This window comes from Hippocampus comes, unplaced genomic scaffold (genome assembly GCF_001891065.2).
Source record: "Hippocampus comes isolate QL1 unplaced genomic scaffold, H_comes_QL1_v1.1 scaffold22, whole genome shotgun sequence".
Lineage (NCBI taxonomy): Eukaryota > Metazoa > Chordata > Actinopteri > Syngnathiformes > Syngnathidae > Hippocampus > Hippocampus comes.
The window spans coordinates 4510499-4538456 of NW_017806175.1; the positions used below are offsets into that span (position 1 = coordinate 4510499).

The 27958-nt window shown below is 43.2% G+C and overlaps 4 protein-coding genes and 1 long non-coding RNA gene across 9 annotated transcripts in view; 4 read left to right on the plus strand and 1 right to left on the minus strand.

Annotated features, from left to right (window-relative positions):
• The first annotated feature begins 2281 nt into the window (after positions 1–2281).
• On the plus strand, positions 2282–6268 carry echdc2 (enoyl CoA hydratase domain containing 2). Its single transcript, XM_019896838.1, has 11 exons — positions 2282–2525; positions 3000–3067; positions 3156–3243; positions 3475–3561; positions 3643–3735; positions 4089–4145; positions 4227–4289; positions 4846–4970; positions 5491–5541; positions 5616–5663; positions 5770–6268. The coding sequence occupies exons 1-11, from the start codon at positions 2351–2353 to the stop codon at positions 5845–5847; spliced, it is 933 nt and encodes a 310-aa protein (XP_019752397.1). The 5' UTR covers positions 2282–2350; the 3' UTR covers positions 5848–6268.
• Positions 6269–6907: 639 nt separating this feature from the next.
• On the minus strand, positions 6908–14150 carry zyg11 (zyg-11 family member, cell cycle regulator). 2 transcript variants are annotated; one of them, XM_019896836.1, is made up of 18 exons: positions 13732–14150; positions 13487–13652; positions 13069–13280; positions 12537–12854; positions 12356–12469; positions 12165–12281; positions 11582–11722; positions 11326–11502; positions 10913–10977; positions 10709–10808; positions 10572–10622; positions 10331–10492; positions 9956–10021; positions 8742–8981; positions 8616–8668; positions 8202–8299; positions 7414–7606; positions 6908–7247 (listed from the first exon to the last, which is right to left on the minus strand). In XM_019896836.1, the coding sequence occupies exons 1-17, from the start codon at positions 13753–13755 to the stop codon at positions 7425–7427; spliced, it is 2286 nt and encodes a 761-aa protein (XP_019752395.1). In that variant the 5' UTR covers positions 13756–14150; the 3' UTR covers positions 6908–7247; positions 7414–7424. The 2 variants fall into 2 exon arrangements, with proteins under 2 accessions (XP_019752395.1, XP_019752396.1); XM_019896837.1 differs by having other exon boundaries at positions 8742–8939; positions 9974–10021; positions 13732–14144.
• Positions 9964–11398, plus strand: LOC109532166 (uncharacterized). The gene is made up of 3 exons (XR_002171327.1): positions 9964–10043; positions 10952–11041; positions 11300–11398. It is a non-coding gene; the product is annotated as an uncharacterized LOC109532166 (long non-coding RNA).
• Positions 14151–14648: 498 nt separating the features above from the next.
• Positions 14649–16944, plus strand: coa7 (cytochrome c oxidase assembly factor 7). 3 transcript variants are annotated; one of them, XM_019896840.1, is made up of 4 exons: positions 14649–15127; positions 15344–15484; positions 15842–16315; positions 16418–16944. In XM_019896840.1, exons 1-3 carry the CDS (start codon positions 15022–15024, stop codon positions 16288–16290), a joined length of 696 nt encoding a protein of 231 aa, XP_019752399.1. In that variant the 5' UTR covers positions 14649–15021; the 3' UTR covers positions 16291–16315; positions 16418–16944. The 3 variants fall into 3 exon arrangements, with proteins under 3 accessions (XP_019752399.1, XP_019752402.1, XP_019752401.1); XM_019896843.1 differs by having other exon boundaries at positions 15842–16306; positions 16411–16944; XM_019896842.1 differs by having other exon boundaries at positions 15842–16302; positions 16415–16944.
• A 546-nt stretch (positions 16945–17490) lies between these two features.
• ralgps2 (Ral GEF with PH domain and SH3 binding motif 2) overlaps positions 17491–27958 on the plus strand; it is a 54510-nt gene continuing 44042 nt past the window's right edge. For both annotated transcript variants that reach the window (XM_019896797.1, XM_019896798.1), the window contains exon 1: positions 17491–17679. The gene's annotated coding sequence lies outside the window, so the exon portion shown is untranslated. The remainder of the gene's footprint in view (positions 17680–27958) is intronic.

Consider the following 27958-nt stretch of genomic DNA (forward strand, 5'->3'; position numbering starts at 1 on the left):
TATATATTAGAGCTGTCAGTTTAGCGCGTTATTATTGGCATTAATTTAAATGAATTTTAATGTCATTACATTTTTTCTCGCGAGATTAACGCGGCACACGTCACAGCGGATGTTACGTTGCTCTGTAAATAAACCGGAAACAAAACAAAAAGCGCGCTGCACAGGTCCACGCCAATGTCTGTTTTGCCAGCCACGGCAGCGCGAAACACCGAAAACGGATACCTAAAGAGTTTATGAATGGAAAGTTTACTTTAAAAAAGTTGCCAGATGGTTCCACTGACAAGACCAAAGTTACCTGTATGTTTTGCAGTCGTAAACTGAGCTATCATCATAGCACGTTGAGTCTGAAATACTACTTAATGGCCAAGCACACAGCTGATTTAAGTACTCCGCCCCCTCGTCTAAGACAGACAGCGATGGATAATTTCAAAGCGAAGAAAATGGATAACACGACGAAGAAAAAATTTGCTGAAGCCATAGCTAAATGTATGGCAACTGCATGCGATCCTGTCAACATTGTCCACGGCTCGACTCAAGCTGAAATCATTTGCATTGCATCTAACGACTCCACTACGGATTGCCAGCGAGAGCCTCCATTACAAGCTATGTACAGAAATAGTTCGTAGCGGAGAAGGCTGAGGTACACCAAGCGGGAGAAGACACTGTTTCGGGGGAGAAATAGGAGACTAGATTGATGAGCCTCTGGTGATAAAAGAGCAGGTAGCCTGTTGAGTATGATGTATGCCACTGACGCGATTGTTACTTGTTTGGAACTATTTTGTGTGGAAGGTTACCATGTTCCGTGTCCATATAAATAATGGGGGTGGAGCTTCTCTGTGTTCGTCTGACAGTGACGGTGCGCTGAGGCACGTCGAGAGTTCAGCAGTGCAGTCGTAGCGACCTAGCGACCACACTGAAAAGAAAACGTCTCCAGTGTTGTGCGTGCCTCGAACAAAGTGTAGTCATCCAAAATAATGTCTACACAAAACCATCGAGAGACTTCCGCGCAAGAAGGACCAACAGAATCAACATAGCTTGACTGCTATGTTCAAAGCAAATTTGAGAAAAACGAAGTATGCAACCATGGCTTAAACCCACTACAGGCTGAGTACTAGTTTACCTTAGATGTGCACTTTATAATTTTATCTTGCACTGTATTGATTCCCTAAAAAGAGCTGTTAAAGGAGCTGTTGTGTGGCAAAAAAATTTTTTTCACTGTTGTTGATAGACAGTAATATTGTGTGAGATTATGTGTGAATAACTGCTCCAAGTGAAAAATGCTCATGTAAAATTGAAAATCGAAATTGTTGTTTCAGTAAATATTAGCATTTTGCACGTAGAAAACTGATCCATGATTCCATGTTGATGAGAGCATTAAAACGGGAAAAAATAGGACAAAAGAATATAAAAGGAAATTCAGAATGATAAAAAAAATGAGTTAATTTAATTATGACAGTTGCTTTTTTTAATTTGAATAAATATTTTAATCGTTTGACAGCTCTAATATATATACAGTATATACATATACACACACACACACACACACACACGGTATATATATATATATATATATATATATATATATACACACATATATATATATATATATATATATATATATATATATATATACATACATATATATATATATATACATACACACACACACACACACAAAACAATTTGAAATTTGGAGATGATTTTATCAAGAATCGTGGAAGTTGACGCCAGATCTGGCCCCTAAAGGAGCCTTAAGTTGCGTTCAAAGACAACGTGAAACATCGACTAAAGGATAAATTATGACAAAGAAGTAAACATTGTGCCAAAAATGTATTGGAGTAAGTTTAATCATTTTTCATTTGTGAAAAACAAGCAGATACAATATTCTTCCTAAACCGTCGTCAAACAAACACACAAATAAATAAATAATGTGCACAAATAAAGGCTTTACGTAAACCTAGAAACACCTAGCCAGATAGTATTACTAAACTGCCCTGGCTACTTCTACAATAAAAGCACTGAATATTCTAATGTCCGACTTAAAAAGTCGCACTTGAACATCATGCGCAGAAGCTTACTATTAGCTCTTCGCTACTTTCAGTCTTAAAGATGCGTTCAAAGAATACTCGAAACATTAGCCAAATGACAGTCCACCCCGAAGAAGTCCAACTATAAGTTCTATCTTTTAAAGAAACGTGACCTCTATGGTGGAAATGGTAGCTAATGATTTGCAGAATTTCCCTCCATATTAAAGCTCGACCTCCGTCGTCTTGTCAACCAGGAAGAAACTCAAGGCAAACTTCCTTCACCTTTGCGGATATGCGTCACTCTCCCCCCCACAAAGGCGAGCATGTCGTCGCTACTTCTCCGCGGGTTGTCGTCGTCCCGTGCCGGTTCCCAGGGTGCCCGAGTGCTGGCGACCGTAGCCGGCTTCAGTGGCGCTCAGGGCGGCAAGCAGCAGCACACGGAGGCTGCAAGTGGAGTCAAGGAGGTGGAACTCAAGAGACTGCCCGGGAAGGACGAAGGTAGAAGGAACCCAAGTCTCGCAATGACACGCTTCAAATTCATGCGAACCATAACTAATTCACCCTTTTTTATTATTCCTAATAATGGCTCAGGGAGTTGTATTTTGATGAGCTGGGTACATTTAGGATTGGATGCTCCCTAAAATTTAAAAAAGGAGTCTGCTAGTTAATCATTTTGGAGGAGTTGGAGACTTGTCATTGAAGACTGTTGAGGTAAACTGTGCAGTTTCTACCTCCATAAAGTCTCCAACTGGTCCAAAAGGCTGCTGCCCGAGTACTGACTATTTACCTCAGAGATGTAAAAAGAATTGTAATCCTTTAGTGAGTAACATCATGAATAGGTCTCCAACACTGTTTACCTCGAACAAGTCTGTCAAAATCATTGACTCAAATAATTCCACGCTGAGGTTCTTTACGAGAATAACTACAATGTCATGGTGCTTTGTTTAAACATTTGTTCATTCTGTTGTTCAGGTATCGTGGAGGTGCTCATGTGCAGACATCATGCCCGGAACGCTTTGGGCCATGTGTTTGTGTCTCAGGTGGGTACACACACACACACACACACGCAGGTACACAATCGCACATGCACACACATGACAACTTGAGTAAAAGCATTTGTGTGAGCAGATGAAGGAGCTGGTGTCCATGGTGTCCAGTGACTCGGCAGTGCGCGTGCTTGTCTTCAGGAGTTTAATTCCTGGTGTTTTCTGTGCAGGTGAGCACTGTATCGTGAAAATGTTGATTTCGATTAAAATTGATTGACTTTGGAGGCATGGTTTTACAGAAAATGCAAATTTGAAATTTAAATTGGTTGATCTTTTGGTTTGAAATTTTAAATTGCTGAACGTTCTGGTTTAAAAATTTACAAATTTGGTTCAAACATTTGAGACATATTTTTCCAGAATAAAAAAACTGATTCCACTGCAGTTTTTGCTGGGCTTTGCAGGCGCAGACCTAAAAGAAAGGGCTTTGATGAACAGCCAGGAGTCCGATTTGTTTGTTCACGGGCTGCGATCTCTCATGACTCAGATCGGTAAGAGGAGGAGAAGAAATGTTCAGCTTTTCCAATTTAAAGGTTTAAAAAACTTGACATAACTTCTTTGGTGTTGTTCAGCCTTGTTGCCAATGCCCACCATAGCAGCCATCGACGGTGTGGCTGTGGGAGGTGGATTGGAGCTCGCCTTGGCCTGTGATCTCCGCACGGCTGGTGAGTGACATTTTCAGCATTCCAAAACTCAAACTTTGGCAAATTCTATCAAGGGATTTCCGGTCGATGAGGTCCAATTTTAAATAAAAATAGTTTGACCTCTTAAAAGGCTATTTTTCCCAAATATTTTGGATGTGAAATTCAATTGGCTGCAATTTTGAGTTCAGATTTTGTCGGAAATTTTCATTACAAATTCTGATTTTTAAGGTGTTAATCTGCTTGTCCCAGTCCTTTGATTGACATTTGACCAGTCCAGGTGGTCTCCACACACACATACAGCAGAATGCTGCTTAGGCCTTAATGACGCTCATCATCTATGACCTTCATTCATCCTCTTGTGCTTTTTTCCCCAGCGTCTTCTGCACAGATGGGCCTGATTGAGACGACGCGGGGGCTGCTCCCAGGGGCCGGTAAGACGTCACGCTCCAAAATCTTTACCAGGGGCAAAGAAAGCTTTGACTTTGAGATTTTTTTTTTTTTTTTGGGTGCAGGGGGCAGTCAGCGGCTGCCTCGTACTGTGGGAATGGCACTGGCAAAGGAGCTCATCTTCACAGGTGGTATATGAACCTGCATAAAGTCAAAATCCCTATGAAAGAAAAGATCTAAATGATTTTGAAAAATAATCTAAATGCGAAGCAGCACCACAAATAAAAAGAGCGTACAACAATATCAGGCATACTGTACATTCTCCAAAACAAAAAGTAATTTTGACGTTGGATGGTAATTATAAACCTTCAAACAACCTCCACTTTCTTACACACGGAACAGCAGCGCACATAAAATAGAGCGTATAACAAAACCCACTGGCAAATATTCACCCTGCTTTATAGGAAAAATAATGACAATTACTTGGAATTTGATTTGATTCTTCTTCATACTGTTAAAAACACTCCATTTCTTCCAGTAGAGCTCAGTGCTGCCCATCATGATGTGGCAGAACATGGTACTGCATGGATGCAAACCCATAAATAATTGCTGAAAAATATTCAAAATTACTGTGAAGTATAGCGGGGGTTCACTAGTACCCAAGGGTCATGTACAATGTAATGTAATTTATATATATATATATATATATAAATAAAAATATTTTTTTTTATTTTTTCCTGGCAGGGAGGCGCGTGGGGGGGCAGGCGGCCGCCGAGATGGGCCTGGTGAACAGAGCCATTGAGCAGGACCAGACAGGAGAGGCGGCGTATGCGGAAGCGCTTGCCCTAGCCAGAGAGATCCTGCCCCAGGTCTGCCTCCACCTTCTCCTTCTCAGACCATTAAATCCTCCTTCAGTTTAGCCATTTTTCCACTCCTCGCAATCTTTCTCTGCGGGCTTCTGTCGTTCCGTATTTCTTCTACTCCAGCTCAGACGCCTGCAGTCGGCAGGGTCACGGTGGCAGCGGAGTGGAGAAATGGGCCAACCGTTGCAAACATACGAGTGTACTATAATATGCCGTACTGTGAAGCAAGTTAAAATATGTAGAAAATACAAATATTTTACATAATAAACAATATTTTCAATTCAATTAGAGTCGCTCGCAACTATCCAAGAGATAGACACCGTGTCCTGCCACAGGAAAGGAATAACTGATGTCCTCCCAAAAAGGTTTGTAGTTGTCTATAGATGCCACAAGGAGGCGACACGGGGTTACTTTTGATTTCAAGAAAATGTCAATTTCAAAGTGCACAGAATTAGCTCCACCTATGATGAGAATGAGATTGAATCGGTTTGTTTGACTTGAGTCAATTTATCAAACCGTCCCTCAGGCTCCCATCGCTGTGCGGATGGCCAAAGAGGCGATGAATAGAGGCATGGAGGTAACCAAGTTGTTTCGTATCATTGACATTTTATACCAATTTGGTGCCGTGCCTGACGTTTGACTCTTGGCTAGGTTGACATCACCTCAGCGATGGCCATCGAGAGGATGTGCTACGCTCAGGTAAATGACAACTCCACTTGTGTGCGGTGTTGAGCTCTTGTGTTGGCTCTCGTTAGCTTGCGCAGGTGTACCTAATAAAGATGGCGGGTGTGTCGACTTATTTCAGGTCATCCCGACACGGGACAGACAGGAGGGAATGGCGGCCTTCATAGAGAAGAGACCTCCGTTTTACATTGGCGAATAAGCTGTTTTTATTTTTTTAGGACGAATCACTTATTTTTGTAGCCTCTGCGCTAGCCTATGTATGTTCTTTATTTCCTATTTAGAAATCATGACACGATAATATCAAAGTGGATACTTGCCCCCCCCTTTTTTTTTTTTATTACAATGACTCAAAACCTCAGAAAGAAAATTATCAATCGTATACAATAAAATAAATGTGATGCAACTCTTAACAAGCTAATACAGTTTCTCCTTCAAAGCGTATTGACACATTCCATTCCCGCGCTGCACTAACGCACATGCTCACTCATGGCATGCATCTGACAGGGATAAAATTATAACGTTACGAGAAAAAAAGTCGTTAAAAATGGACACCTTTGCGGCTATGTGAAAAAGATAAAATCACATTACAGGAATGGAGTCGCATAGTTGTGAGAATGAAATAAACATGAGTATTAAGTCAGGAAGAAGTTACGAGAGTAGTCGCAACGTTTATGAGAATGTCATTATGTAGCCGGAATAAAGTTTTAAAACAATAAAGTCATGCAGTTACATGAATCGTAATATCAGAAGAAAACAGTAGAAACAAGTTTCAAGATTAAAGTCCGGACATTATGAGGAAAAAAAAAATTTGGTTAGGAAAATGAGTGTGATAAAAATAAAGTTATGCGAGTCTGTCAATTTTGGTCAGTACTCAAGTTACAAGAGTAAAGTTTTAAAGATTTGATTCCAAATTTATAGGCTGATTAACGAAAATGTTCTCTAAAAATTCTGCCATTTTCTCCTATTGCTGCAAAAATGAAGACTTCTAATTTTAGACTTCATTCTTGCCCGCATTTCCAGTAAAACTAACAATTATTTTCGTAGTCTTTCCGTGTCACGAGAATAAACTGAAAACGTTATGAGATGTTTTGAGAGGAAAAAGTATTTTTTTTTAATTAAGAGAATCCAGCAGTTATGAATGAGAATGAAGACTTAAATGTTACAAGGAAAAAAGTGAGTTGTAAATATTCTGCCTTATAATTTACAAGTTTCTTCTTGTAAAATTCCTAAATCCTGAGATGACATTTCATGAGTGACTATTTTTTTCTCGTAAAATTACAAATTATTCTCTGGAGTATTCGTACTTTACACTGCCACTAAACCATACCCACCACATTTACGCTTATGTCATTCTGTGTAGCTCGCAATACATATTTTCACCTGTGTTTCATATTCTTTTGTGTTCTCATTTGACAGCACTTGAGTAACATTGCGGCATGCTCCAGCTCATTCAACAAGAACAAAATCTCATCGACTTTGTAGCATACTTGAAACATTCGTGTGTAATATAAATAAGGTACGTGTGCAAAACACTGCGCATTCTCCGTCCATTCATTTTTACATAAGAGAGATTCACTTGGGTCTTGCGGGGTTGAGTACCTGAAAGAGAAAAACAATTTGACGCTGTCAGAGACCCTTTTAGGAGGCGGGAAAAGTTTTTTTTCCTGCATGTTAAAAAAAAAAATGCTAAGAATTAAATAGATCAGAATAACAATACCTATACCTCAGCTTGAGCTCGAAAAAAACAACTTTAAAATTTATTTACCCTGGTGAAGTTTAATGATAAGGTGGCGGGCGGGCAGTGGTGGGCTGGCCTGTGCGCGCCCGGTGGCGTTCCAGGCTTTCCAATATGCTCTCCGTCAGCTGGCCAACATCCGGGTGTGTTTGCGGGTTGGCGTGCACCCGTTCCAGCTGCTGTAGGCCGCCTTCCTCCAACAGCATACTGCAATAGCGCCCGGCTGCGCGCGGGTGCACACACCCACACAGACCCAAGTACAAAAATATTAAAATGTCACAAATATTCCTAATATTGTAAATCCCGCCTATTTGCGAGTCACCATTTGCAAACTTTTTTTTGGGGTGGGGGGGCTGATCTGTGTTTCTTTTCAAAGTCAATTAATTTGTAAGCCATTTCATTTTTATTAGGGTAATGTAAGGTGAGTCAAGAGCATCGTCTATTTACTTTATAGAGTTTTTGCTATTTGTGTTGGGGCCTGGTTCCTAATTCCTGTGATGGCTTCATTGTAAGCGTAATAAATTTGACAAAATTTAAGAAAACTAACCTGAATTTTGTCATATTTTGCTGTCTTTTTTTTTTTTACTGTTTTGAACAACAACCAAAAAAATAATCACAGTATCTGCATTCTTTTTTTTTTTTTTTTGGAAATACAGTGGTACTTCGGTGAACAACCCTGTCCACAAACGAAATCTATGACTTTCTCATTTCCGTAATTTCCCTGAATATAAGACGCCCCCACCCCCACCCACATAGCACCCTAAAAAGCTTTTTTTTTTACCTCTGTACTTGTGTCTAAGACATTGTGCGTGCCTCACCGTTCTTGCTGCAGACATGTTGCATGGCCCACGCAGCCCACAGCTGGACTCCTGGCGTGTGGAAGCATTCCAGCAGGGGAAAGAAGGGATTAAACGACCTACAAGACAACACACATATACATCAGCAATATTTTCATGCCGTGTGATATCTTTGGACATCGCAAGCCCATATTCCACTGAGTGGCGAAGGTAGCAAATGGTGATTTATTTGTATTTATTTTTTATTTTGTTGCTTTTATCATAGTAAGTTTTAAACAAACTGTATTCTCATTTTTTTTAAACGCAGTGTCATTGTTATTCTTTTTTTGTTTTTGTTATAATAACCTTGGTGAGAGCAGAGACCATGTTAGCACATCGACCTTGGGTGTCAAGGAGATTGGCTAAACGCTCAAACGGCTTCCTATAATTTCTTACCTGTATGCCACCATCTCGCAGTCAGGCGCAGGCCACTTCATGATGACGTCATGCTAGCAGAACAGCAAAGCGTGAGGCTCAGTCTGATTTTTTTTTGAAATACGCTTTCCTGTTAGATACTCTTACCAGCTGCTCCAGCAGGGAGGACCTGAGCTCAGGTCCGAGTGTCCAAGCGTCCTTTCCCCGTGACGTCAGGTGCGCCAGGATGCCGGCGGCGAAGTAGCTCACCTCCACCTCGGGGCTGTGCAGCAGAGTCCTGATGTGGTCCAGGAAGGTGTGTACCATCAGTTCGCAATGCAGCTCACCCACCTCCGCTATGTTGTTCTGGCACAGGACAAGGTATTGTTCATCGTTTGACACCTGAATTAAGCATTTGGTTTTCATGGACATTTACAGCAAGTCAGAATTTAGACTTTCATTGCTTCAGTGTGGCACAGTGAACTCCCACATATTCGCCATTGGGCATTCACAATTGTTTTGTTGTTTTTTTTTTGTTTTTTTTAACCTCTCCTCCGTTATTTACTGTAAAACTTGCCTATTCACTATTTTTGTTCTCAGGGCAACACAATAGCATAACAAGTATTACTTTGGCGCCATCTGTTGGAATCTTTTTTCACGGTTATTTCACGATGGTTTTATTTGAATGACAGTCAAAACTGAAAGTAGTTTCAGCTTCTCTCCCCACGCAGCTACTAATAAAAGCCAGTGTAGTCTACTTTGCCGTTACAATTTGCCTAAAGTTTATTGTAGTGACAACTTAATACCATTTGTGTAAATTGCTAGTTGCGCATAATTGTTTGGCCATGTGTGATATTATGTCAGTTTGTGCTAGCGTTTTATTCAGGCTAGTATGCTAGGTAATGCTATTGATGATTATCATGTGAAGGTGGATTGTGTTAAATCATCGAACTATTGACTAACTTATATACCGAGTACCTATTATTAATTAATAACAGATTTTCACTATTGTTAATTCCTAAAAGATTTTCGCTATTCGCAGCAGGGCGCAGTTCCTATACACTAATAATGTGCTATCGTCTCCAGCCATCATTGTTGTTCTCACAGAGCTGAGAGAATATTTGCATTTCTTGTATGCTCTGTATGTGTGTGAAAGTTAACAGTTGTTTGAAGGTTTGTAATTATATATTACATCCATGCTAATTTACATTAGCCTGTTTATGTCCTAACCCCCTGTGGGCATTAGGGCGAGCGGACTTTCGTTGGACAAAATGACACTGTTGGTTGAAAATCTTGTTGAATGTTGAAATAAACAATGTTTAATTTGTTTGAATTTTTTTTGCAACTTTTTGTGATGATGCTTAATTTTTCAATGTTGTCCAATAATACAAGTTGCTCACCAAGAGGCCGAGGACTTTTTGCTGAATGGACGACTCGTTAGGGAAGGACTGGGGAGAAAGGGCAAAACAAGTGAGTCACTCTTCCCACACAGGCAGACATGAATAGCGGCTCATGTGGCACGGCTGACATGATGTTATACATGATTAATAGCTCGATCACAGCTGCCGCACACAATTTTAGAAACTTTGATATACTACCAGCATAACAACAACTCGAAATTACTTCAACTGAAAATATTATTTTAAGAGCCTACTGGGGGGATAAAAAAACAACATAGTATTTGCAAATTACAATTTTTTTTTAATGTATAGCTAAAAACTGCAGTTTTGTTGTCAACGGCCTGTGTCTGCGTCTACCTCTAGAACCTTAATGAACAGGTCGAGTCCTTGGTTCTCAATAAAATGGCGGCAAGTTGTTGGCGACTCGTCGGTGAGGTTCCAGAGGGCGCTCAGGGTGAATTTGAGGGTGGCGTCCACAATGCCCTGAGTGGCCTTCTGACGCACAATGTGGAGCAGTTGCTGTGGGGGGACCAGGCCGCGGATAGTATTTAAATCGTGAGAGGTGACCACTCTGATGAATTAAAAATTGTATTGTTACCTTCACTATGAACAACTCTGCTCCCAGCTGAGCTGTTTGCTCTGTGGACAACTGGGGAAAACATTGAGAAAGTCAATCGTTAAAAAGGAGAGAGAGAGAGGAAATATGTATATTTATATACAAACAAACAAACATACCTTAGCAGCCAGTATGGAAATGATAGCGACAGCCATCCTCTGCATATTCTGGTCCTCGTGATTGCAGAGCCATTGCATGACCAGTTTAGCGGCCTCAAACCTTGAAAATAAGCACCCCCATTTTTTTTCAAGACTGCATTAAGTGCAACTTGGTGTAAACGTGTGTACCTAATGTTGTGGCCGGATTAAGCATTCACTTGCTACCTGTTAAACGGCACCTCTTGTAAAATGCGGTCGCTGCAGAGAGACAGCAGGCAGTTCTTCTGCAACTGGAAATCGGAGAGGAACATCATGCATGTGGCTGTCATTGCAAATTGAACAACAAATGAGATGGTGAGTCTTGTGTCGTTGCTATTCTTTGTTGACATGTAAGCCACATTTCTCTGTTGTTGCACTCCAGATGTTGTCGGGCAACTGGAGGCAATTCATAATGCACCGACATGTTTTGCACCATTTTCATTTCTTGAAATAATGACTTCCCATCCAATAGACGCCTGCCTTTAATGATCTATGTTCATAGACATGATTTTTCACATACTTAATGTTTTAGCGGTTTACTGCTGAACTGAACTGTGTTATTAACCAAAACAGCAGCACTAACAGAAACATGTCTCTACCTGCTGGTGGTTGGGGAATGTCCTCATGGCCTCCAGCAGGAGCTGAGTGACTGTACTGAGCAGGCGGACCGGCATCCCTGCCGCCAGGTCCTGCTTGGTCAGGTTGAAGACGCAGGCGCTGGCCGCCAGCTGGACGTTGAGCGTGGCCTGGTGGTTCTTCATGCCGAGGACTACCAGCTGGAAAGACATTTTTTTTATTTCAGTCCAACACCGACAAATGCGCAACTGAGGTGAATTCGGCCGCGTGCGTCCGCACCTTTAAAATGTCGGGCCGAGGCTTCTCCATGACGTGCGTGAGGCTGAAGAGGTGAAAGAGCGCCTCTCTGACAAAGCCCTCCCGCTCGCTGTAGCGCCGCAGCGCCTCGCAGATCTGCGTTTCGTTAGCTTCCCCCGTCACCTGGTCAAACACACACAATTTTTCCGATCGCTGCAGTCCAAGCATGGGCAAGATTTTGTGCTTAACATGTGATTTGAATTCAGCAATTATAGGGAAAAAAACAGCTAAATAAATTTAACAAATAATACACTATGTGGCCCACCCCTGATCGATGCTGTCGACGTATAGTGACAGGCAGACAGTTCAATGCTCTCCCACTAGATGGCAGAAGGTGCATAATTTTAACTGTGCATCCACCTTCTCCCATTCATACAACAGACGAATATCTTACTAACAGGCTCAGATTTCACACTGAGTGTGTACATTTGGGAGTAAATTGATTTTTTTACTAATACATTGTTATATTTTGGGGTGGTGTACTGTGAGATTTTTTTTTTTTAATTCTAAAATATGTGTCTTGGTGCATGTTGTATGCCAGGGGGGAAAACGATAAAAATCCTACTTTCAGGTTTCCATCTCCAGAGAGGAATTCAGAAAACCCAGCATCTGTGGCCAGAAGTCCAACAAATGTCATTTGCGGTCTCTCGTCCACAAATGCCTTCACAGCCGCATCTGTTACCTGTAAAAAGACATCCGACTGTCAGCAATGCTCAAATGTTTGTATAAGGTGACATATGATGGAACATTGATTACCTGTTTCCTTCCCGACACATCCAGCGAAACAAGAGCGGGAAGTATACCGGGTTGTCCAAGCAGCTGACGGGCAACGTCGGAGGTGAACTGTTTGTCATCGCTGATATCCAGATGCTGCAGACAAAGGCGCACACAAAATAAATTGTCTGGCCTTCGGCGTTGGAGCTCCCCGTCCGCTCACCTGCAACACATCCAGCTGGCCAATGACCGCTAGCAGCTGCGCGCTGCTCATCTCCAGCCTCTTCAGCTGATGCAGCGTGAGCGAGCGCAGCCTCTCCTTCAGGCCCAGCAGCGGGTTCAGGTTAGTGACCGATGTATTGGACAGATCCAGGCTCTCCAGTCGCGGCAGGGCGCACACGTCGGCCAGACCAGAGTCGTAAAAGTCCACGTTGGCCAGGGAGAGCGAGCGCAGGCCTTGCAGGGCGCTGAAACCGTGGCGGCTCGGCTCCTCCAGGGAGGACATGGTGAGCCCCGTCAGCACCAGTCGCTGGAGGGACTCCTGTGTTGCGGGAGACGCACAGGGTTCAGTGTGGTCTGTCTTTGTAAGGAGTGCATACAGGCATGTTGATTTAAGGCAGGGGTATGGAACTCCGGTTCCTCGAGAGCCATATCCTGCCTGTTTTAGATCCCTTACTACTCCAACACACCTCATTCAAATGATCAGCTAGCGTGCGCACACACACACACACACACACACACACACCTTTCCTTACCTGACAATATTTATTGGTGGCCAGCCCATGCAAAATGTCGGGGATGGTCAGGTCAGCATTGACCCGGGCCGCGTCCAGCTCGGACAGCCTGTGAGGACAGAGGGCTCGCTGGAAGGCCTCGGCAGATATGCGCGCCGTGCGGATGCACGCCCGCCTCAGCCGCAGGTACTCGCAGTTGCGGAACACGCCCACTGTGCTATCATTCAGCAGACCTGTCATGGATATGCGCAATTATTATTACTTTTTTTAATGCATTGCCCTGTTTAATTGGAGTCAGCAGGCAGCTTTTGTCTCTCTCTATGTTGTATGCTCACAATGTTGTAAGGAGTGCATATAGGCACTCGTCAGAGTATTTTTAACGGAAGTATCTGAAATACAGAGTGTGTGTATTGCCACGTTTGGAATGTCGTGTGTTTACCCTCGGTTGCCATTTTGGCCAGCAGCTGGTCCGCGAGCTCCTGCGGGAAGAGCACGGACTCCCGGAAGCACAGTGACCCGTCGGCGCGCTTCACGCATATGCACTCCAGATTCTGGCTCACGAAGGTGAGGCACAGGTCCGTCAGGCTCGCCGGGGACGCCTCATCCTGCAGACAACACAGCACCACCTCGTCGAGCACAAAAAGAAGTCGGACGTGAAACCGAAACAGTGAAAGCAAAACCTACCGCATTGAGAAAGCCGGAGGCCATTGTAGTGGAACTGTTTTAGCTTATGCGACAGGGGAAAGTGTTGTCCTCACAGCCGGTGGAGTGGCTCCAGCTTAGTCGATCCTCTCGCCCGAAAGCCGGGCCAACTGCTGAGAGACTGCAGGGGAAGCTAACTAGCTAGCTTACTTGTTGTCGCCTCCATTCGTTCTCCGAACCACGGCGTCGTCGACTGTCCACTTTGTTGCAAATCATGTTTGATGATTGTTTGCAGTTAGAATTTTATGTCAGTAGAGACGGCGTAAGCGCATGAGTTTAAAGCAAAAAAACAGTCATGTCTATTTTGACGTGACAGACCGTAAACAAAAGGTCACAACTGCGGAAGTAGATTAGGCAGAAGGAGGCGGCTCTACGGAAACTGGTGAGGGTCCGTTTCCAACCAAGACTCTTTGTGCAAACGTCAGTTTTTCTTGTTTGCTGGACTATGTCATCAATTACTGTATGCTAGGAAATGACGTTTATTATCTTTTTCATTCAATAAATATAAGGCTACACACAAAAGGATGGGCTGGTAACAAACAGGAGCGAATGAGAGGGTGAGTCTTTTTGTGATTTCAGCCATTTTTACATAATCTAAATTATTTTTACTGTTGTGGTAATGATTAATATATGAGCAAAATTTTAATCACCTTCATTTGCACTGAAGGAATAAGCAGCGGCTCTACGGAAATAGCCAGTAGCGGCAAGCAAGGGGGTGGCTTCATTTTTAATTCGATTGCGTCCTTTTTACAACAAACTTAAATAGTTATTTTGGAAAATTTTAGTGATTAAATCCTGAGCCACGTTGTCCCCTCGCCTTCTAAGAAAAAAAATGCCTGAAGTCTTTCATGAATGAAGAGGTACTTTTAAATATGTAATAAAAAATAGATGAATTAATGATAACATTGCCAATTAGCAACATAAATCCTAAGTTTGAGAATCTACGGTATCTGATGAGGGACAGTTACAAAAACAGGAAGTAGTAACTCAGGAGGCGTGTCTACGGAGGTTTGTAAGGGGATTGACCAGAAAGCACATGCTAAGCGGTTTGTTTTCGCCCTTGCTCTTTTACCCTCATTAAGTTATCTATTGTCGTGAGTGATTCATTTTTGGATTCGATTTGTGCCAACATCAATTTCTACTGGTGTATAATATAGCTCAAAAGTGGCACCGTCGAAAGTTATATCACAGCAAGGTCATAACGAGCAAGTGGACGAGTAGCGTGAAGTTCATTTCATCACTGGACGTCAAAAATACATATAGGACATCGAAATGGCGGGACTGGTTAACTTTGAAGATGAGAAAGAAGTGGAACAGTTCCTGGATAATTTGGGTGTGGAGTACAGCTACCAGTGCTACAAGGAGAATGACCCCGAAGGTAAATTTAAAAAAAAATTAAAAAAAAAAAAAACAAAAATATATATATATATATATATATATTAACGAGAACACAATAGCATCAGTTTCTTTAATTATTATTGTATTATAAGCACCAATGCAGCTGTCATCCCTAATATCATTAGCACTTGATAAGTGGATATGTACCATATATTTATTTATTTGTTTTTTTTTTTTGTCTCAACGTGTTTGTCAGGATGCCAGAGGTTAGCCGATTACATGGAAGGAGTGAAGCAAAACTACGAGGCTACGGCACAGGTGCTCAAACACAACTGTGACAAACATACTCATGCAGAAAGCTGCTACAAGCTGGGGGCTTACCATGTCACAGGCAAAGGTACAAATGATCTATCTATCTATATCTGTGGAAATGCACATCTCATGATTCAAAGTATACCACAAGAAAAAAAAACAGAGAAAACACAATAATATTAGAAGGAAATGTTTTTATTGTCAGAAAATTATTTTTTGTATTATCACAGTAGGGCGGCACAGTGGTTAACTGGTTAGCACGTCGGCCTCACAGTGTAGAGGTATAGGGCTCGATTCCGGCTCCGGCCTTGCTGTGTGGGGTTTGCATGTTCTTCTCATGACAGCGTGGGTTTTCTCCGGATACATTCCAAAAACGTGCATGACAGGTTGATTGGGCACAAAATGTCCTCACATTATGAAGAACAGCAAATCTTCCTACCAGGTGGTGTGGGCGAGTGCCTGAAAAGCGCCTACTCTTGCTTCATGCGAGCATGTGATGCCGGCGGAAAGAAATCCATAGACGCCTGCCACAACGTGGGTCTACTGGCTCATGACGGGCGGGCCATAGAGGGTGGCACCCCCGAGCCGGATGCCGCTCGCCGTTACTACGAGAGGGCGTGCGCGGGCGGCTTTGCGCCGTCCTGCTTCAACCTCAGTGCCTTGTACATCGAGGGCAACGCCAAAGGGGTCAAGCCGGACATGGCGACGGCGCTCAAGTACGCCATGAGGGCCTGCGAGCTGGGACACGTGTGGGGCTGCGCCAATGCCAGCCGCATGTACAGGCTGGGCGACGGCACTGAAAAGGATGACAAGAAGGCGGAGGAGCTGAAGAATCGGGCCAGGGAATTGCATGGTTTGCAAAAGGAGAAGCAGCTCAAATTTGGGGAGTGATGACAAGAGGCCTGTGTGTGTGTGTTTGTGTGTGTGTGTGTTTGTGTGTGTGTGTGTGTGTGTGTGTGTGTGTGTGTGTGTGTGTGTGTGTGTGTGTGTGTGCGTGTGTGTGTGTGTGTTTGTGTGTGTGTGTGTGTGTCCACCACAAACTGAAAGTGTCAGAGTGCAACATGTAAGTGTAATTTCTCATTGACTCAAGGGCGTTGTAAAAGTCATTGTATGTAAGAGAATGATTTATTTCTGACAATGATGTCTAATTTTTGTGATAAAGAGAAAAAGTCTGAAACTTTCAAGATAAATGAAAGTGTTATTTTGTAAGAAGATATTAGAAACACACATGCAGCACCTGCTTTCGACTCATGCCTCGACACTCACACACAGAGAAGCCAGTGTCACCCCGCACCAACTGCCTCCTCTTTTTTTGACTGTTCTCATGAACGAACAAAAAGTTATATTACAATAAAACACTGCAAATTCAAGATGTGGTAATATGAGAGAAAAAGTAACAATATTGCAAAAAAATGGTTCTGCTACCGAAAAGTTGTAATACTACGTGTGACGTTTATGACTTTTAACAAAAAATTGTATTACATGGAGAAGTCTGTAATACATGAAAAATTATATGATTGCATTAAAGAAAATGCCACAATGATTTAATTGGCTGAATTATGTGGAACGAGTGGCAGTAATAATGTTGAAAGTGTGAAGGCCTCAGACTTCACGCACATAGTAATGTGCCTTTTTAAAATTCAGATTGTTTTTCTTGTAATAATACGATCAAATATATACAGTGTAAAATATGGTACATTTAAACACAAATGAATATGTATACTGTTCATGTGTAGTGATTTTAAAGAAATACTGTTCCATATCGATGAGATTGTAAATGACTGCAATGTAGCATTTTGACCACCAGGTGGAAGCAGAGTAAAAAGAGGCTTTTGTAATCCTGTTCAGCGACCTGATTCAATTTGACCGTGAAAAAAGTGGCATAACCATTCGTAAGCTTACACTAAAATTAGTCTGCCGGCAACAACATAGTGTTTACCCATGCGAGCCATTTGTCCATTTTGTGTTTTGCACATTTGACCATTTTATTCGACGTTCTCGGTCTAGCCAGGACGTAACAAGTGACGTTGCCTGAAGAAGAAGATCTTGCCATAGATACCAAAGAAGAAGAAGCGGACCAAGCACAAGCACCGCCTCTCCGCCACTCATCCCCTTGGTCCTCATTCAAAACAGAACACAGCTGTTGAGGGTGCACAGCCCGCCCTCTCGCTCCTCTCTTGTCTACCCTCGGCCACTGCCTACTACCAACCCCCCTAAAACTGTCTCATGAACCCGCTGGAATATCACACGCACAGAATAACAACGTCCTTCGGTGCTACGGTAAGTGTTACTATGTTATTCTTTTGCTATGTGACTTCCAAACCGTCGAGTTGGCTTCTCTCCGCTAACGCAGCGCAATGTTATTACTGCTATATTTTTTGGGGGGGTATGTTTGTTTTCACATGCGGCGTCCTCCTCGATCAAAGCGGTCAGCGTGGATGAGGCGTGTAGTGACGTTGATTTATAGATAAGTGCTGTCTTTTTGAAAATATATATATACATTTTGTTCTCAGTAAACCGTGCTTTGATACCTAAAAATATGTACATTTTGTTCTCAGTAAACCGTGCTTTGATACCTGCGTGGAGCTCATTAGCTATTTTTAATGTCAGCTAATTTGAAGACAAAACCACGGAGGCCAGTGGCCGCACACGCACGCCATGAGGTACCGCCGCGGAAGTGTGCTTGCGATATCGCGTACATTATATCGCGCGCTCCTCTTTCGTCCAGCTAGCCACATGCTAATCTCGTATAAAAAGCCCTTCCTCGCTTTTATGGCGCCACTTTAGTCGCATTTTGGTTGACTGCTTTCATTTGGGAGCAGGGGGGTTCGTTTGTGGACTTTCAAGGCGATCACTTGATGTCGTAAGCCCGGCGGCGACAGCAGTTTGTTCCGGCTGTGGGTTGTTGGGCGGGTGATAGTAGAGGTGGAAGCCCCCCGCACAGTTAACCCCCAAGGGAGTGCTTTGGGTGTGGCGGAGGTTCTCCCTCTCACAATACTGCGTGAGCATCCAGTCATCTTCATGTCTTAAGCGTTTCTTTATCAGCAATCTAGACACAAACACGTGTAAAGTTCTGAAAAAGAGGTAGCATGAATAAAAGGGTGTTTGAAGCACATTCTTATTTTGTGTGTGGGGGTGGAGGGGTAGAACGAAACGGTGGCAGTCTTTCCCCAACATTTATTGAGCCAGAACACATTTTATATGAGTAAACGGCACACAACCAAACAAAAACATAACAAAAAGTGGATACACACATCAATTATGTACGTTCTGACATCTACTGGACATTTTTATCCGTCACAGTACTGTATGTCACTGGCAAAGATAGCAGCATAAAAATATGATTAGCAAATTAATATTAGTTTTCTGACCAGTGAAGCTCAGATGCTGGAGTAATGTCAATACAGTGACAACTCACTAAAGCACCGGTTAGAGACCATGACCTGCATCCAATGTTAAATGCGCTCTGAGAAAATGTGTATGATTGCCGATATTATTGTAAGTGTTCAAAGCTTGAACCCTAAATATACACCCAAACTATGATCCCCAAAGACGTTATCTCTCAGCATTACCGAAAATTATATCAGGCAAATAAAGTTATAAAAACAGTATTGTATACGTAGACCGCAATGTCATTGTCCCATATTGTTTTTATTTCACCCACCACCACACATCGAACCTTGTGGAATCTTTCAATCAGCATTGCTTACTTGCTGCAGAAAGAACACAATAATGTGCAGATGATTGCAAATGGGTGTGTTTTCCAGAGAAATTCTCAAGTAGGCGAGTTTGCAAATTGATGGGAGTTCGTACGATTATCTTGAATGAAGCGTCCAAGCTTGGCTTCCAGCAGGCTGTTTTGAGTGTGCGGGTGCTTTATAAGTCTCAACGCACATTAATGTAATGCATGTTGTTGTCAATCAATAATGGGAGCCCAGAGTTATTGTCTTTTAATGGCGTATTCATTTGCCACTCGACAACTTGCATATTTCAATAATGTGCTATGCAAACAGTTTGCTGTCATGTGGATGTAATTCTAGGCCGAATTTAGAAACCTTTTTGCACTGTAGAAGGTGCGCTTTCCCTAAGCTACTCAAGATTGATTCCAAAGCGCTGGACACTCTGCCACACTTAACATCTGACACAGGAGTCAAGGGTTCATTCAGACTCGTGACCAGAATGCTTGCTGCTGCTGTGTGTCGCAGTCATGCTGAAAGAGGCAAAATCAATTCTATTTGGCTTTAGCCACCCTGCTGCTCCTCTTCCTCCATCTCCTCCCGCATACAGGAATAGTGTATTGATTAATGGCACAACGCTCCGTAATGGCAGCCTCCAAAATTGATTTATTGTTTAGATACTGTAGATACAGTGGGACCTTTCCAAAATAGAACACTGCAGTCCCCTCTGGTGTAGTTTTGAGAAAAAAAAGTCACGGTACCACACTATTCAAATTTTGGAATAAGGCATTGGCAGCATTTGTAAAAGTGTAGTGCTATGAATACTTTCCAAGGGGCACCATCCCAGCCACAAGGTTTGACTGATTCCATGCCATCCTGTCATTACACCTGCTTGTGTTAAAAACCAAGACAAGATGGTCTCCCTGCGAATTTACAAACCTTGCCGCTCCTTATGGACTCGGCTAATCCTCGCCTTACCCGCCACATGTAGGTCCATCTGTTGAATGCTGTCGTGTAACTGCTCAGCCCGAGGCCTGCAAATGTGATTAGGAAGAGATTACGTGTGTGTGTGTGTGTGTGTGTGTGTGTGTGTGTGTGTGTGTGTGTGTGTGTGTGTGAGAGAAATGAAACTCGGAACTAGAGCCTTGGAGCAAACACAGTAGGGCTTTTGCATCATCAAATTCGACCCCATGCACTTTCTCACCTTGAGTTTATCGACGATATAACTTGATTTGCATCATGACTCGCCTTGGCTCATGTTTAATATCCTACAAGAATATTGTGGCGTTTTGCCAGAGTGTGCCAAAGTGTCCTCAGGTGTGCCCAAAATGTGACATTCTGATCCATGGTGACCTTTTGGTACGCTTTCAGAAAGTGCTTAAAGTGGCCCAGCCCCAAAGTGAAACAGAATGATCTTAAAATGGAGAAAAGTGATCTCATAGTGGACTAAAATGTTGCTCAGGTTGGGCTCAAATGTCCTAAAAGTCAACCATTATGTTCATAAAGTGAACCAGGATGTCCTCAGTGGACTCGGATGTTCCTCACAGTGCACCAAAACGTCACCAAATTTGACCAGTACCCCCAAAATGTGACATTCTAGTTCACTTTCACAAATGGACTACAGAATATCCTCAAATTTCAACTTAGACTTTCAAAATTGTCACTAAATACGTAGTCAGTGCTCACATGAAACAAAATTTCAATTCTTTAGCGCACCATCCTGTCAAAATACCCTGACTTCAAATAGTTGAGAGCGAAATGCACAAAAGTATGGAAAAAGTGGACAAGAATATTGCTCAGACTGGGTTACAATACTTGGAAAATGGGTCAGAATGTTCCTGAAGTGGACCTGAAAGGTCTTTTTTGGGGGGGGGGGGTTGCAACAATAACGTCCTTATCGTGTACCACATTTTCCCCAAAGTGCATCAGAAAGTGTTCTTTTTGATGAATCAAAATATCCTGAAAGCACCCCTTCGCCCCTCCCAATCCCGACTGATAATGTGGCTTCTCAGTTGCCAAGGTAACATTCAAACGTTCGTCTGGCACATATAAAAAGTCACGCGGCGTATCTGTATCATTGTTTCTATGAAGCGAGAGTGGCTTGCTCACATGAGGTGTTGCTGGCTGTTGCCTGAAGCGGGTGTCGTAGATGCTTGGATTTTTTTTTTCCGTATGTGTGGGAAGGAGGTCAGATGTAATGCATGCGCGCACCAGCTTTCACTTGAGGCGAATCTCAAAGGCTGGCACCGTGTTTCACCGTCTAACTTTTTGTTTTGCATTTTTCATACGGTGCCTGCTGCAAAAAAAAAAAGCACAGGTGCCGTGACACTGTGCAAACAGCAACGGCAAATAAACGTTTCGTTGAAGACCGACAGGCTCTCGGTGTCCTGGTCAGCGGGTGAGGCGTGAGTTCAGGGCCAGGGGCTTGTAAGCCTTCTACGGTACGCAGAATGTCAGCTATGAACCTTTCACTCCACTTGACACCTTTGAGCTGCCAGCCCATCTGGCATATCTGGAATGATTGGAGAGGCGGAAGTTTCATCTGTGATCCGCGTGTATGAGTAAATTACGTTTGGGCTGGAGAGGAAACGGATGACCGGTAAAGCGTTTCATACGATTCGCCTAATGGTTTCAAATGTCGATGAATGTTACAACTGTCTTCAGTGTAAATATATGGTGCCCTTTTTACGGGCAGCAAGAAACTCAGTCCTCAAGTAGCTGACAGAACTCGGCACAAAGCCTCAAAGTACAACAGCTAAGTGCTTTAGTGCAGCGGCCCCCAATCCCCGAGTCGCGGACCGGTACCAGTCCGTGGGTCATTTGGTACCGGGCCACACAGAAAGAATATGTTACTTGCATTACTTCTGTTGTATCTATTTTGGAATCTGAAAGATGTTTTATTTTGAAAATTTACCAGATTATCTCTTACATTCGTCTGCGGTATGTCACTCTTGACGCAGGTCAAGGCGCGCTTCTCGGTCACGTAATAGGTTACAGCTAAAATGAAACCCAGGAGCTAGCAAAATGAGTCAAAAACATACGTCTTTGGGAAGGGGAAAAGGCCCAGCCAGGTGACAGAAGAGGAGCCTACGACCTTCAAAAGTAAGAAGGCTACATTTAATGGACAGTATCAGGAGTCCTGCTTAAAATATGGATTTATCTCAACGGGAGATCCCCACGCTCCAAGCCCACTCTGCATAATATGCGGCGATGGTGAGTCGTATTTTTCATGCACTTTGTATTTGAGGTGTATCTTATTTTGAAGGCACGTTTAAATGTTACTATACCGACCAGAGAGCGTTGCGGCCGGATAGGACCTTTCTCGTGTCATGATTCGTGTTTATTCTTATGTTTCGAAAATACCACCGTTTTCATGCAGGTCCTATCGTGTTATTTTGCTGTAAAGGCCGGTGCCTGAAAATACCATCTGACATTAAACCGGTCGGTGGGGCGAGAAAAGTTGGGGATTGCTGCTTTAGTGGACAACAAGTCCTATGAAAGCATGAATACTGTCAACTTGAATACCCGTTGGCACAAACATTAAAACAACCACCTTATAATTGTTGATAATCATGCTACATTTGGTCATGATCATACTTTCCTAACGTTTCCCTCCATAGTTTGTGAAGTAAAAATGTCAGGCTCACAAGTGAAGCCCACCAAACGTTCCCGATTGTGCATAAACAGACAAGCGCCGCTCCCTTCCACTTCCCGTGTACCCTGTATGGGGGGTGTCAGGTGCTCGTAACACGCAGCTTCAACTATCTGAAATCTCTTGAGTGTCTCGGCTCGGGGAGCTAAAGCGAGAGCCAAGCTATGTCATGGAATCTTGTGACCCGGCTCCCGCTAAAGACAATAGATCCGACGGAGACAAACAACGCAAAGTCTGGGCCCCTTTTCTTCCTTTTGGGCCTGAAGGTAATTGTGCAAGACAGCAAGGCTTTTCTCGTCTTCTTCAAATCTTGCTCATCCAGGTCATTTCCATTAACTAAATCCCCATGTGATCCCAAAACTCCATTTATGTTTGTGCGACTTAGCCAACCCGTTTTGTTAGTTTTGGCAGACGTTGCGTATTTACATGTGAGCAGGCACTTTTGTACTTGCAAGCTTACAATACACTTAAGGCTGGATTCACACTGCAGAGCCAAATGGCCCCATTCGGATTCAGCGCCTATATCCAATTGCCCGTGTGCAGTACATTTCAAGTGATACAATCTCCCAAATGGCTCTTTACAGTTAGTCGTTGTGGCTGGCTGCGAATCGGAGAGCGCATGCTATCCGAGCTCATCCGCGATCTCTCTTCTGGTGGGCCACAATTGCACCGGAGTTGACCGCTCAACAGTGTGTGCAAAACGTCCGCACGTCCTGGGAGTCATTCCTCTCCATCTGAGATGGTCATGAAAACCCCTCCCCCCCGGACGTAGTCGGTGCCAGAGTCTGGCCCGACAAATAATTGGGGCCATCTTAAGCATCAGTTTCAAGTACTAGAGCGACAGCCAATTTCGGCGGTGGAAAAAGAAAGAACCGGTGCTAGCAATAAGCGTGGTGAAAAAAGGGCCAACAGAGGTGCCGGACAATCTTATCTTTTCAACAAGTATGGCTCTTTAAATTGCAGTATTGCGAAATTCAATGAATTTGACAACATCAGTGCACACTTTTGAACACAGCACATTGACACTCAGTCATACGAGCTCAGCCAAGAAAGATTGTCGGGGAGGAATTGCGGACGTGTCGGCCAAACTAAACATCTGCAGGGCGTGTAGAAAAAGCTGCGTGCTCGTTTTCAGGATGTGATCAAGCACTTTTGTTGGTGGCAAGATATTGCGCCACAAACACCCTTCGCTGTCCAGAGGGGAAAAAGTCTAGAGGGAAAAAGATAATACACTGCTTCGCTATATGTGAATGTCTTCTTTCGACTGAACGCAACCTTAAGAATCTTTTAAATGCTTGAAGACTCATGACTGAAGGGTGTTTTGAATGTCTATTTTGTTCATATTCAAAATGCTCAAATGGAACAAGCCTACTAAAAAAAAGTTGACTGACACCTTTAACACGAAACAATTTTATTGGAAAAGCTGTTGACATGATGCTTTTTTTAAACACAATTTGAACCACTTTTCACGGGTCTTCAAAACATGTCTGTGAGATTCTCTTGTCAGAAGACCTCAAAGATGAAGAATTGTTTGCACTTTAATCAGGGCTTGAACAATTCGACTATGTGACGAATTGATGACGTAAGAAATTTTTTTCCAGCATAGTCCAGCGGCCCCCAACCTGTTTTTGTGCCCAGTTTCACGTAAAATGTTTTCTTGTTTGTAGTCTCAAAACAGGCCACTAAAAAAACGTAAAAATGGACCAAAGGACGATGCACGTTACAACATCTCTTTCGTCTCCCTCTCTCATCTGTGTGGCACTGCTCACCCCTCCCCTCTCTGCTCGCGAGAAGGAGGAAAAGACAAGCAACTAGCCTCTCATTAACTTAAGAAGCGTCTCGTTTACACAACTCTGCAAGCAGCCAATCATATTGTGCCCTGCTTAGAAATCCCCCTGAAAAGAAAAGACAGAAAATAAAAAGCTCATTACTGGTGACAAACAGTATTACAGGTTATTAAAACCGTGACCTTTTAAAACCACGGTAAACCGTCAAACCGGTAATCGACCGTGACTAACAGTACACGAGCGCATACAAGCGCTTGAATGAAACGAGAGCAAATGTGAGAAGTGTCCTTTTCCCGTTCGGGAGGGATTTGTGCGCCAAACAAACTGGTGCGTACGCGCGGTTAGTGAGTGAAGCCCAAATTCCTTTCCTATTTTTAGTCAACGGACCAACATTTGGACACACATGCCGACGGCCCGCACTCGTCCTTTCAAGCTTGTCGTTTCTAAGTGTACATGAGCGTTCGCGTGTACGTGTGTCTCTGAGGTTTGTGTCCGTGAGTTTGTGGTGTGATTTGGTTGTGTGCATGTGTGTTTTTTTTTTTTTTTTTTTTTTAATGCCGCAACTGCAGATGTTGTGCATAACGGGTCTTGTGTGTGCATAATTTTGCGTTGGTGCATGTGCGTATACGTCTGTGTGCGCGTGTCTGTCTATGTGTGAGTGTGTGTGTTGTCCCTTGCTGAGCTGCTTGATGGGAAACGGAGGGTTTTTCCGGGGGTTGCAAGTCTCAGCTGTTGCGCTCCTCCATTTCGTGCGTGCGCACAGACATGCACGAACGTACACCTCACGAACAGTTATTCACACACACACACACACACACACAGAAATCAATCTTTCTTAGCTGCTATCTGATGGGATGAGAAAGGAACTCCCCCTCAGCCACCCACACGGACACAGACATGTCCACATTAGGAGAATAATTTTCTCCTCGTTGTGTTGTCTTCCCCTTTTCTCACTCACGATTGTGTCCGAGTGAGGCCGAGGTTGTTGGTTTACTTCCTTTTCAGATCATTGCCACAGCTCTGACTTTGGAGGCTCCTCGTAGTTCAAATAGTCAAGAAGTGCGATGTTGTTTGTGTTGCGCAGTCATTTTTGATATTTGTCATAATGGAATAAATTGTGTGGTTTGCATGTAAAATAACACCGCGTCAACACACTGGTTTTTAAATGATCATTGCCACAGCTCTGACTTTGGAGGCTCCTCGTAGTTCAAATAGTCAAGAAGTGCGATGTTGTTTGTGTTGCGCAGTCATTTTTGATATTTGTCATAATGGAATAAATTGTGTGGTTTGCATGTAAAATAACACCGCGTCAACACACTGGTTTTTAAATGAAACTTTATTTAATTTTAAGAAATGACGGTGGATCGTCACTCGCTCGTGAAAAGGACGTCAACGTCCAGCAGCAGTGCGTGTTGGCCTTTTGTGTCGCAAATTGTAATAGTGCGTTTTATCGCACTCAGAGACCGGGCGGTGCCATGGTAGAGGAAGTCATGCATGTTGAACGGTGAATGTGTGTGCATGCGCAGATTCCAGAGGCTCGTGATCTTCTTATTGCTCAATTAAGTCGCTTCAAAGTGATCTGAGAGCAAAATAACCATACAAGAGAACTAGCACAAAACGTTGAAGCTTGCGGATTGTTTGAGAACCACTACCTTGAATGTCGCTCCTGTTTTTGAATAAAGGTCATTCTATTTCTTGATCATAGCTATGAGATGCTGAAATCGATGACATTTATATCTGCATATTCCAAGTCGTTCTTGTTGTCATGCTCAGGATTTAAGATGACTTTACAACCCCGACTGCAGCTTTGTATCCAAACTGGCAGTTATTGACGTCGGCATTATTTATTGTAGGAATTGAGCTGAGTAGGCCGACTTCAACGAGGCCGGCTCCTCGCTGCAAGACAGAAATATTGGAGACTTGTGCCCCGGCCGACTAAAATGTAGGTGAAACCAGAGTCGGAAAGATTTTTATAGAGAAGTCGCAAGAACCTGGGTGGAATGTCAGTTGTTGTCTCCGCGTAATGTAAGCTTCACTTGTAGGGAGGTAGAGAGAGGGTATATTGTTTAACATGCAAAAAAATAAATATTGTTTTTCTGTATCGGTCATCATACAGATGGGGAAAGAATAAAACAGTGATCGTGCATCCCTGAAACCGTGACAACATGATTATTATAGCATGACAAGAAATAGTTGATAGCAGAGCTCTGAAAAGGCGGCTTTGTCATATCAGATGCGTTTGAGCCCCGAACGTAATTATAACGTCTGTCAGGTTGAAACACGTCGTGCCTCTTTAAAATCAACGTCTTACACAAGAGCCCCGAGGGCCCACCCGGAACCTCGTCCTGGGAAAAGCCGAGCGTCCGTCTCGAGTTCCAATAACTGGGATGGCGCAAGAATAAACACCTCCGCTCGGCTTTCTGAATATGAGAAACGTCCACGGGGTGTTGTTGCTTATCCGGCAACCAGCTGTCTGCGCTCGATAAACTCGCTGAACTCTTCGGTAGTTGCGCCTCGACTTCTAAATAGGTCCAATACAAGAGCTCTGTCATAATTGTCTCAAGGCTCGATAATTATTTTTTTTGTAGAAGCAAGACAGCTGTTTCCTTGCAAGTCTCAGCTGGTGCGCTCCTCCATTTCGTGCGTGCGCACAGACATGCACGAACGTACACCTCACGAACAGTTATTCACACACACACACACACACACACAGAAATCACTCTTTCGTTTACTTCCTTTTCAGATCATTGCCACAGCTCTGACTTTGGAGGCTCCTCGTAGTTCAAATAGTCAAGAAGTGCGATGTTGTTTGTGTTGCGCAGTCATTTTTGATATTTGTCATAATGGAATAAATTGTGTGGTTTGCATGTAAAATAACACCGCGTCAACACACTGGTTTTTAAATGAAACTTTATTTAATTTTAAGAAATGACGGTGGATCGTCACTCGCTCGTGAAAAGGACGTCAACGTCCAGCAGCAGTGCGTGTTGGCCTTTTGTGTCGCAAATTGTAATAGTGCGTTTTATCGCACTCAGAGACCGGGCGGTGCCATGGTAGAGGAAGTCATGTAACTTTATTTATTTTTAAGAAATGACGGTGGATCCTCACTCGCTCGTGAAAAGGACGTCAACGTCCAGCAACAGTGCGGGTTGGCCTTTTGTGTCGCAAATTGTCGCGTTTTATCGCACCCCAGAGACCGGGCGGTGCCATGGTAGAGGAAGTCATGCATGTTGAACGGTGAATGTGTGTGCATGCGCAGATTCCAGAGGCTCGGGATCTTCTTCTTGCTCAATTAAGTCGCTTCAAAGTGATCTGAGAGCAAAATAACCATACAAGAGAACTAGCACAAAACGTTGAAGCTTGCGGATTGTTTGAGAACCACTACCTTGAATGTCGCTCCTGTTTTTGAATAAATGTCATTCTATTTCTTGATCATAGCTATG